At 52.9% G+C, this 11,233-nt stretch overlaps 1 protein-coding gene across 1 annotated transcript in view; it reads left to right on the plus strand.

The window, feature by feature from the left end:
- The window catches only part of FRY (furry homolog (Drosophila)), a 257,892-nt gene that overhangs the window by 127,544 nt on the left and 119,115 nt on the right, over window positions 1-11,233 (plus strand). Inside the window, exons 17-20 of the mRNA XM_006879581.1 lie at window positions 636-743; window positions 5,791-6,049; window positions 7,394-7,576; window positions 9,776-9,862. Coding sequence (XP_006879643.1) covers window positions 636-743; window positions 5,791-6,049; window positions 7,394-7,576; window positions 9,776-9,862 — 637 coding nt within the window. The remainder of the gene's footprint in view (window positions 1-635; window positions 744-5,790; window positions 6,050-7,393; window positions 7,577-9,775; window positions 9,863-11,233) is intronic.

An 11,233-nucleotide genomic window follows, 5' to 3' on the forward strand; every position in this document is an offset into this window, starting at 1 on the left:
TGCTGTGATCCCGTGACTGCTGTGATCCCGTGACTGCTGTGATCCCATGACTGCTGTGATCCCGTGACTGCTGTGATCCCGTGACTGCTGTGATCACGTGGGTTTCCAAGGCTTCTGTCCTCACAGAGGGAAAGTGCTTATCAGTCTCCCTTGTGGTGGAAAGTGGATTCGAACCACTGACCTTTCAGTTAGCAGTCCAGCATGTAATGTACCACACCAGCGATAGTGACTGCTAACAGAAAGATGAGCAGTTCAAATCCACCAGCCTCTCTGCAGGATGAAGGTGGGCAGTGTTCTCCCATGGAGATTTGCAGCCTGGGGAACTTAGTGGAGGATTGTTGTAAAGTGGAACCGACGTATTGGCAGTGAATGAGGTGGCCCAGTGGTTAAGTGCTTGGCTGTCAACCAAAAGGTTGATAATTCAAAACACCTGGTTGCTCTCTGGGAGCAAGATGGGAGCGTCTGCTTCCCTCAGGGTGCAGCCGTTCATCTTTGGGCAGTTCCGCTCTATCCGACAGGGACACTGTAGGGCAGACGTGACACGACGGTGCTGGTGGCAGTGTGTGTGTGTGTGTGTGTGTGTGTGTGTGTAAGAGAGAGCGCACCATCATTTTCACTTTTCGACCCCGTTCTAGGGGTGAAAGGAAGCCGAAGATCGACCTCTTCAGGACATGTGTGGCCGCCATCCCTCGGCTCCTCCCCGACGGCATGTCCAAGCTCGAGCTCATTGACTTGCTGGCGAGGTAAGTGAGGACTGAGACGCGGGGTGGTCAGAATGATTTTAATTCCTCGTCAGGTGTCCCTCACAATGAGGCATCACACTAGACAGGCGGCCAGCCCACTGCCATCGGTCCAGGCTGACTTGCTGCACCCCTGAGGACCGAGAAGAGCTGCCCACAGGGTCCCCAGGCTGTCACCCCCTGGATGCAGCACTGTCTTTCCCTCAAGCACCAGCTGGCGAGGTCAGACCACTTGGCCAAAGGTCAGGAGGTGCTTTAACCACGGTGCCACCAGACCTCTTCTGAACTGAAGAAGGAAAATTCATGTTACTTGATGAAATTATTTCCCATTTCTATGCCATTCTCTGGCAAACTTGCTAAGCCTGGTGTTACTGGATGTCAACCAAGACAGTTACGACTCCTAACAATCATGTCTAACAGAGTGGGACTGCCCCGTCGTTTTGCTGTTAGGTACCGTAGAGTCAGAGCTGACCCATAGCTGACCCTCTGGTCAGGTTGTCCGAGGCAGTAAATCACTTAGGAGGAGATTGCCCATCTTTCTCCCACGGGGCAACTGGTGGACCCAAACTGCAAGCCTCTGGGTTGCCAGCACAATTCCTTGCCACTAGGCCACCAGAGCTCCCTAATAAGATTTCCTAAACTGCCTCATTTTAATTGTATTTTGTCAAACATTCTTCTAAGTGGTACAGTACTGGTCTGTCCACTTGCTGTACAGAAGTAACTCATGGTTGTTGTGAAGCTGAACACTGTGACACTGATTAGTCAAATGCGAGAATGGTTACCGATGGTGGACGGTGTTTGGTGGAGGTCCCGATTAAAATAAGCTTAGAGGCAGGAGTGGCATCCACTTCCAAAATAGCTTGCCTCTGGAAACCCTCTGAACATGGAGAAAGGATGAAAGTTATACAGGGGTTCAGGTCTTTCATTCATAGGATTGCTCTGAGTAGTCATGACTTGATGACACTTAACAACAACAGACTTCTTCGTCCTTCTCCCAAGCAGTAGCTGCTGGGTTTAAACCACCAACTGTTCAATTCATAACGAAGAACTTAGCCATTGTCGAGAGAGCTATTTCTTCAATTTGAGCAAACCTCAGAATCAGCAATTATTGCTGCTGTTAGGTGCCATCGAGTTAATTTGAACTCATCGTGACCCCATGTGACAGGGTGGAACTGTCCGGTGGGCTTTCCCAGGCTGTATGTAATCTCTGGTGGTCTAGTGCATTACGTGTCAGGCTGCTCTTCAAAAGGTCACTGGTTTGAATCTACCAGCCACATAGAATGAGAAAGATGAAACCTTCGACCTGTGTGAAGATCTCCCCCCTGAAATGTGACACGAGTTCTGGTGATTCAGAAACAGCTCAGTGCAGAGGGCCTGGTTTGGTGGGTACCCTCTTTGTGGAAGCAGAGGGCCTGGTCTGGTGGGTACCCCTTTGTGGAAGTAGATAGCCAGGTCTTCCTCCCACAAAGCCCCAGGGTGATTCGAACCGCCACACGTTGAGTTCCCAGCTGACTCTGTGGTACCAACAACGATGGAGCAGTCCCCCTCTTTTGTGTTGCTGGCTCCCCTCGACTGATGCTGAAGTTCTTAACATTGGAATCCTCTCATCAGCCTCATCAAGTGGGGCCCAACTCTGTAGACACAGCCCCAGGCATGTTGAGGGATCCTCTCAGACGTGGCTGGAATGTGAATGCTATTTATAACAGGCAGGGTTTGTTATTGTGGACATTCTTAGAATCCCAAGACCATGGGTGGTGTTTTCATCAGAGAAAAGAACAAATAAATATTCTGGAGTATTCACATCTTAAGGAGAAATCAGGAAAAGGCCTGGAATTGTATGGGAACCCTCTAAGGAGGGTATTCACATGAGGAGACCATGAAGGAAGCCAGAGGTTGTTCTCAAGAGGAGAAAGGTCTGGCACGCACACCCACATCCCCTGAAAACCCCAAGCCATGGCCTCCCTCTGCCCAGGGGTCCCGGAGAACATAGCACACCTACTCGTGGAGTCTCCAAGGCTTACAGAGCAGACGGCTTCCTCTCTGTCCTGTGGAGCAGCAGATCAGGTGAAATGGCCCACTTTTAGATTAGCAACCCAAAGCTTAATCCACTGTGCCACCAGGGAAGGTGGTAATGATGATGTGTGAAGAATCACCCCACCTGGGCCCCCAGGAAGCTGTGCAGGCTGCAGTGTGTGGCTATCTGCCTCCTTTGACATGAGGTCAGAACCAGATGGTGCCCAGCTACCATTACTGAATAGTGTAATCAAAGAGTCTATGAACGAATCCTTATAAAAAGGGGAGCAAATGAGGAACAGAATTCAAAATTCTCAAGTAATCCCCATTTTCTGGATTTCATTGAGCTGGATCAGGGCCCCAAATAATTGTCCTGATTTTGTCTTTGAACCTCAAACTAAAACTACCCCTGGAAATTTTCTTTGAACCAAACAATTGTTTATCTTAATTAATAAAGAACATCTGCTTTGAGCATTTTTCTCTTTAAATAATTACCTATGTGCAATGAAATTAACAACAACTTCAAAGTTTAAATAAGAAGCTTATTGGCAGTAAATGTAAGAGAAAGTGGTGGAGTAATTCAGAAAAGGCTGTTGAGGACGGCAGCACAGTCATAATCCCTGAACTGTATGTGTAGAAGTTGTTGAAATGGTATCATTTTGGCTGTGTAGACTTTCACCAAAATTTAACAAGAATCAAAATGCTGAGATATCATTTCACACCCAGGAGGACAGCTGTCATACAAAGACAGACTAGCACGTGTGGATGGAGATGTGGAGAAGCTGCTGGTGAGAATGTACACTGGTACAGCCAGGGGACTGGGCATGCGGTGGCCAAGCGCTCGGCTGCTGACTGAAAGGTTGGCTGTTCAAATCCACCAGATGCTCCAAGGAAACAGAGCATTCTGCCTCTGTAAAGACCCGCAGCTTCGGAAACCCTTGGAAGCAGTTCTCCTCTGTCCTGCAGGGTCACTTCGAGCCACTGGCAGTCGGACAGCACTGGGGCGGGGCATTTAGACTTAACTGGGTGACTCCTCCGAGAGAACCAGCGCAGCCCTTCCTCCACGGCGTCTCCATGGGACTTCACTCGTTCTGAGACAGGAGCTCCCTCTTCCCCGGCTTGCTGTCAATCTGGTCATTCGAGGAGCTTCACCTGGCGCTCAGGGTCAAGTTGGAACCAATCAGTGTGTCTTATGCTGTCAAGCATTTGCTTTTCAAGTGTGCTTGTCAAGCTTCTGCAACAGTCTTTACTAAGTAAGGGACAGCTGGGACAGCTTGTACTGAGAGCTGGTGCTACAGTGGTTAAGGTGGCTGGCTGCAGACCCAAAGGTTCCTACTCCGAACCCACCAGCCTGAGGAGGCAGTCTGCTTCCTTAAAGATGGAAGCCCTGGAAGGCTGGGAGGCAGCTCTGCTGTGTCCTCCAGGGTCACTGTGACTGAGAACCAACCCAAGGCCAGTGAAGGCTCGTGTTGTTTTGTTTTGTGGCAACTTGTATCAGATTCTTGGAGAGAGAAAAGTTGGGGTTGAAGGAGTGGACCTCTTGACGCCTCAACTTCTCACCTTATCAGCCGTGTGGTGCTGTGCAGTGGCTCTGGACCACGGTCTTCCTTGCATTTGCTGGGTTACTGTCTTCCAAAGGGCTTTCTGGACTCAAGCCCTTCTTTGGCTCCCCGCACCTCCAGGCGATAAGCTCTGATGACTCCACCTTCTAAATTCCCTTCCGGTCCCTCTGGTCCATCCTCCTCTGCCTGAGGTCAAGCCCGCTCCTGGGATGCCTGTTATTGCTGTGAACACCTGGATGCCCTCCTCATCCTCCAGAGCCCTTTCCAGGTGTGAATCACCTCGTCTTCCAGGACAGAGAACTGCCCCGTAGGACACAGGAGGACTTTCTGGTAGCACAGAGCAGAGCTCCCCGCGCGGTTTCTGGGCTGCTGTCTTCACGGACGCCGACTGCCTCCTCCTGCTCTGCTCCCACGGAGCCGCTGGGGGATTTGACCTTTCCATTAGCCATCAGCCGCTTAACCGTTGCACGACTCTTCCATGATGTTCTAGGGGCATGTCGATATCTCCTGGTGGGTGTACTGCTGTTACAGTCATGGAAGCTAGGTAAAACAGAACAAGTGAGGCATGGAATTTTGTGTTCAATGCCATTGAGGCAACTACAGCCTATGGGAGCTGTGTCAGCAGCTTTTCAGTAAATCTGAAATGAAGTGGGTTTGGTTTTGTTTTTCACATTTCCACATACATCACTGATACACAGAAATAAGGGAGCTCCACGTTTCCACTAGGCTTCCTGGTGGCACAGTGGGTCAGCCCTGCTAACGGCAAGTTGCTGGTTCGAGTCCATCTGTGGTCCCACAGGAGAGACCCATGTCTGCATCTTTAGAGCCTGCTGCTGCCATGCTACCACATAGGTGCTGACACACAGTGACCCCGCAGGACAGAGTGCAGCTGCCCACAGGGTCCCCCGGGGCTTACGAGAGCAGGGACCAGGGCTTTCTTCCCAGGGATGCTAGGTGGGTTCGAAGCGCTGACTTTTCACTTGGCAGCCAAGAGGTTCCCACTGCATTCTCAGGACCCCTTCCTTGAAGAGGACAGCCAGGCTCCACAGGGGGCAGTGCGCTTGGTCATTGGGTGCGTATGGGTCAGAATCAGCTTGGTGACTCTCGGCGACAGCAGGCGTCAGGCATAGGGAGAAGCAGAGACCTCTGTCAGCCCAATGTGCCCAAGAAGCCAAAGCTAAATGAAGCCTGCAGCCAGCAAAGTGGTTCAGATGCTGGCGACCCCCTGGGTTTCTGCGGCCACTTCACCTCCTTCCCGCAGAACAGTGGGGGGTCAGAACCCTGGCCTGCGGCCAGCAAAGAGCCCACGATGCTGGGTGACCCCCCGGGTTCCTGCAGCTGCCTAACCTCCATCCAGCAGAACAGTGGGGGTCAGAACCCTGGCCTTCGGTCAGCGGCCAGCACAGAGCCCCCTGGACTCTGGCGGTGGCGCGGCAGGCGCCCACTGAGCACACGGTTGTCCCGTCCTCTCACAGGCTGTCCATCCACATGGACGATGAGCTCCGCCACATCGCACAGAACTCTCTGCAGGGCCTGCTGGTGGACTTCCCGGACTGGAGAGAAGACGTCCTGTTCGGCTTCACCAACTTCCTACTGCGTGAGGTCAATGACGTGCACCACACACTCCTCGACTCATCCCTCAAGCTGCTGCTGCAGCTGCTCACCCAATGGAAGCTGGTCATGCAGACCCAGGGGAGGGGCTGCGAGCAGGTCGGCAAGGTGAGGGCACCGAGGGCTGTCACAGGGACCCCACGAGGGGGCGGGAAAGAACACAAGGTCCAGCAAGGTGAGGGCACCGAGGGCTGTCACAGGGACCCCACGAGGGGCCGGGAAAGAACACAAGGTCCAGCAAGGTGAGGACACCGAGGGCTGTCACAGGGACCCCACGAGGGGGCGGGAAAGAACACAGGGGAGGGGCTGAGAGCAAGCCAGCAAGGTGAGGGGCACTGAGGGCTGTCACAAGGACCCCACGAGGGGGCGGGAAAGAACACAAGGGAGAGGCTGAGACTAACAAGGTGAGGGCACCGAGGGCTGTCACACGGACTCCATGAGGGGGCAGGAAAGAACACAAGGTTCAGTAAGGTGAGGAATACCCAAGGCTGTCACAGGGACCCTACGAGGGGGTGGGAAAGAGCAAAAGGTCACCCTCTCATAGCTCTGAAAGTTAAAATCCCAAATGAGGGCTTGGCCACATCAGTTCCCTCCTGATCAGCTGCCGGGAATGTCTTGGTTCTTTGGCTTCTAGATGATTCTCAGCTGCATCAATCTTGGCCCCTTTCTGTAAATGTGTCTCTGTTTCTTTTCTGCTTTTTTGAAACTGGAAGTGATTAGGTTTAGGATTCACCCCGCCCGGGTATGACCTCGACTGGTTGGTTGCCTTAGATTTCCCTGTGAGAGTGATCTGATCTGACTCCATGGCTCGCATCACGTCACATCCACGCATGTGCTGTTGTGAGGTGCTATGACGTCAGCTCAGCCTCCTCACAGCCCCGCCCTGTCCCTCACCAGCTCTGCTCCGCGTGAGCCAGCTGTGTCCTCCCAGCTCAGTGACTCTACTTCCCCAGGTCCTTCTGGCCCCTCTTGGGAGCGTGTCCACAGTACGGGAGACAGTCCTACCACCCTGACTTCTCAGAACCATCTGGCTACACTCCGCTCACACACGTTTGTCTGTTCTTCTGGCGTCCTTGGCCAGTACCATGATCCAAGGGCATGAATACTTCAGCCTTCCGTAGTCAGTGTCCCGCTTCCGTAGCATCTGAGGCTGTTGACGTGGCTTAGGTCGGGAGCACCTTCAGAAGTCTTTTACAGCAGATTCACCCATTTCTTTTCTTGACTGGTACTTCCATGGCAGTTGATGGCAGGTCCAAGTAAAGCAAGGCCCTTACCGATTTTTGTTTGTCTCAGTGTTGTTTGTGGGCCCCGTGGTGAGGATGTGGGGTGTGCTTCTGTTGAGGCGTCAGCCCCACCGAGGGTTGGGGTACAACCTGGACAGACTGGCTCTGCTGTTCGGAGACGAGCCTGTGAGCTCCTTCTCCCACTCTGCATTTCTGAGAAGAGTGCGCCGTCTCTTCCCTCCAGCTCGTCCCCAGCGGGTCGAGTCACAGGATGCCGGCGGAGCGTGGCCCGCACTGCAGCGTCCTGCACGCCGTTGAGGGCTTCGCTCTGGTCCTGCTCTGCAGCTTCCAGGTGGCCACCCGCAAGCTGTCGGTGCTGATTCTCAAGGAGATCCGAGCCCTGTTTGCTGTGCTGGGGCAGCCTGAGGTACGTGCCGCCTTCAGAATGGCCCTGTCCCTTCTTTCAACTTGTGAAGGTAGGTGAAGGCCGTCAGTGCGTGACACGGCAGTTCACCGCTCCGCTGCCTATCACAGAGAAGGCATCTTGAACCCACCGATGGCTCCACAGAGGACAGACCTGGTGGGCAGGTCCTGTAAAGATGGTCATCTTGGAGGCCGTGCAGGGCAGGGTCACCCAGCTGGTTCTGAATCGACACGTTGTTGGGTTTTGTGATTGGTGTCACATCAGCAAACATCTTGTGATGCGAGCTTTTCATTATATACCGTGACATTTAATGTACTACAGAGAGATCATGTATTCTCCACTGACGTCAAGACAACCACAGTCCACAGTGACCAGCCGTCTGGCTTCTGAGGCTGGAAATCTTCTCAGGAAGCGACTGCCCATCTTCCTCCCACAGACCAGCTGGTCAAGCCACCAGCCTCACCCTCTCAGCTCCTGTCACACCACTTTATACACTGTGCCACCAAGGCTTCTTTCTGAGTCTTAGAAAAACCCAAGTTCTTTGTTTCCTACAAGAAAGAGCTTTGGGTTGAGGCTCTTTTGTTCATGGTTTTCAGCTTGTTTGGAATGAAGATGGTGTTTAAAAAAAATAATGCATTTCTTTTAAAGTAGCAGCGATAATACTCATCCTAATAGAAAGCTGCTTCATGCCAGCGATGGAAAGGAAATGACATAGAAAGTTCCCATTCTGAGACGGAGGAAGAAATCTATGAAGGAGCACTGGGTCCAGCTCGCTCGTGCCCCTGGCAGGCAGGTGTTAGGGCTTCTGAACACAAATGGCCAAGTCACGGGTTTGAGGTGACAAAGGGTCACATCTCCATTAAGAAAAGGCCTGTTTCCCTCCTTTTCTTGAATGAATGAAGTGGTCTCAGCATCTCAAGCCCCTCAGTACTGCTGTGGACAAAGCATCTGCAGTGTCGTGGTCATTCCCTCCCCGATGGGTCCACATGCCTCTGGTGTCTAACAAACAGATCACCAGGACAGGGAGCTCTGATGGCTTTTTGTTTGGTACCGGCTCCCAGCTGAGTGACCAGCGGGTGTTCATAGGAGGTATGTCGCACGGGGGACGCTCGACAGCTCACAACAGGAAGATGGCCTGTATTTGGGGACACCTGCATCCAGTCTGTCTAAGGAGTAGGGTGCTACACCTGGGGCTGTTTACCCAAAGGCTAGCTGTTTGAATCCTCTCACCACCCTGGGAGGTAAAGCCAAGACAGTTCGCTTCTGTGAAGTCTCCCGGGCTGGGAAGTGCAATGAAGGGGTCTGTGGGTCAGAACCACGGCACGGGATCTGGATTCCATGCAGTCTCCAGGGCTGGGAAGTGCAATGAAGGGGTCTGTGGGTCAGAACCACGGCACGGGGTCTGGGTTCCATGCAGTCTCCTATTACAGCAACAGCAGCAATAGTAACACTTGCCATTTATGGTACTGAGGGCTTTTCACATGCTGCCTTTTTTCTGTTCTCATCATAACTTAGGAACTGTTGTGGAGGTCAGGTGTCATCGAGCCTATTGCAACCCCCAGTGGCCCTAAGTGACAGGGTGGAACTGGCCTCAGGGCCTCTGAGGCCCACATCTCATCTCTCTCCTGCAATTTACAGCTCAGGACTGTTGCATGAGATTTAGAGATTAACTGCCTTGCCCCGAATCAACGGCCAGCCTGTGAGCGCAGAAGTCCCCCACATTCTGTGTGTGACCGTCCTTACAGCTGGCCAGTCACTGACTCCCCCACATTCTGTGTGTGCTGGTGTGTGGCTCCCCCTCGCTGGCCACAGCATTCCGAAGCCTTCTGGTTTGCATGTGAACACGCACACCCCTCAATACTGCCTCCACCACCTGTCTGTGAAGACGTGAGGGTGACACTGAACAGATTTCAGCAGAAATCCAAAGCAAGAAAGCCAGCCAGTCAGCCAGAGACAGCCAAACGGCTCCCAGCAGCTGACCTCGCCGTCCAGGGGCTACCTTAGTGAGGGGACGGCCTGAGAGCTGCTGGCCACCACGTGTGCCTCCCAGCACCCTGCTTCCCACGGGCTTGGCACTTACTTCCTGTGACCGAAGCCTCCCAGCTGTCCCTCACAAGCTGTTCTCACCACGTATTCAAGGCCAAGAGGGCAAAGGGCTGGGTTCACGTTCCCGCCGACAGTAAGGGCCTGTGCTTTCTACAGGACGATGACCGGCCGATGATTGACGTGATGGACCAGCTGAGCTCGTCCATCCTGGAGAGTTTCATCCACGTGGCCGTGTCGGATACGGTGAGTTCACATGCTGTTCCCCCATCGCACGCTCATCCCCGCTCCCTCACACACTGTTCCCACTCGCTCACACGTAGCAGTGTCAGGTTCAGTGAGTTCACACACTGCTCCCACCCACCAGCTGCTCTCAAGCGTGAGTGCTGGACCAATCTGATAAAGGCACCAAGCGGGATCCCGTAGCTTGGCTCTGGATTGGATATCAGACAATAAGTTGACACACAGCTGCCTTGAAAACAAAGCCAGCTTTTCAGATGACGTGGGCACACCCTGATCCATTCCCAAACAAACCAGAGTCCTGGGCTTTGAATCAACCGGAATGCATTCTTTACGTTCTGTGTTGACAAGAAAAGCTCAGGCCTCCTGACAGCATCTACCTGCCTCGTTGGCTGTGCTGACAGCCCTGCACTGTGTAAGGGGTGCTCAGAGGGAGCCGTCCACGGTGTTGCAGTGGTCAGAGCAGTCTGCTGTTGACCACGGTTGGAGGTTTGAGTCCCAGCCACTCCCGGGGAGAACAGCCTGGATTCCCAGCCTGGGGAACTCTGGCAGCAGGGTCATTGTGTCCCTCAGGACTGCTGTGAGTCCGGGTCACTCAAGAGCATTTGGATTGTTTGTTTTAGGGGTTTGTGTGTATGTGTGTGTGTAGGGAAAGAATCCACTCGATGGCATTTAGATTGTTGTTTTTAAGGTGTAGAGGGTGTGTGTGTGTGTGTGTGTGTGTGTGTGTGTGTGTAGGGAGAGAATCCACTCGATGGCATTTAGATTGTTGTTTTTAAGGTGTAGTGTGTGTGTGTGTGTGTGTGTGTGCAGGGAGAGAATCCACTCGGTAGCACATTTGGATTGTTGGTTTGGGGGGCGGGGTGTGTGTGTAGGGAGAGGCTGCGGCTTATAAACTACTTTCACATTTCTCTCTTTTTGACCCTCACAGTCATTAAACACACAGACATTACACAGTAAATCAGAACTATTCGCAGAAGTCTTCTTTGAGCCCCAGAATCTCTGCTTTTAATTAGTGCAGTACATCTGCTTGGAGCATTGCTCTCAAAGAATCACCACATGAGGTCAAATTGACAATGCTACTCAAGGGGGAAGCAGGGGCAGTGGGTGTGAGACGTGGGAAGATAATGTGGATGGCAGGGGCAGTGGAGGTGAGACAGGAGTCCTGGGAAGATGGTGTGGATGGCAGGGGCAGTGGGTGAGTTGTGGGAAGATGGTGTGGACGGCAGGGGCAGTGGGTGTGAGACAGGAGTCCTGGGAAGATAGTGTGGACGGCAGGGGTATTGGAGGTGAGACATGGTGTCAGGAGAGTCCTGGGAAGATAATGTGGATGGCAGGGGCAGTGGAGGTGAGTCGTGGTGTCAGGGGAGTCCTGGG

This window comes from Elephantulus edwardii, unplaced genomic scaffold (genome assembly GCF_000299155.1).
Source record: "Elephantulus edwardii isolate Elephantulus edwardi_28Jun2011 unplaced genomic scaffold, EleEdw1.0 scaffold00004, whole genome shotgun sequence".
NCBI lineage: Eukaryota > Metazoa > Chordata > Mammalia > Macroscelidea > Macroscelididae > Elephantulus > Elephantulus edwardii.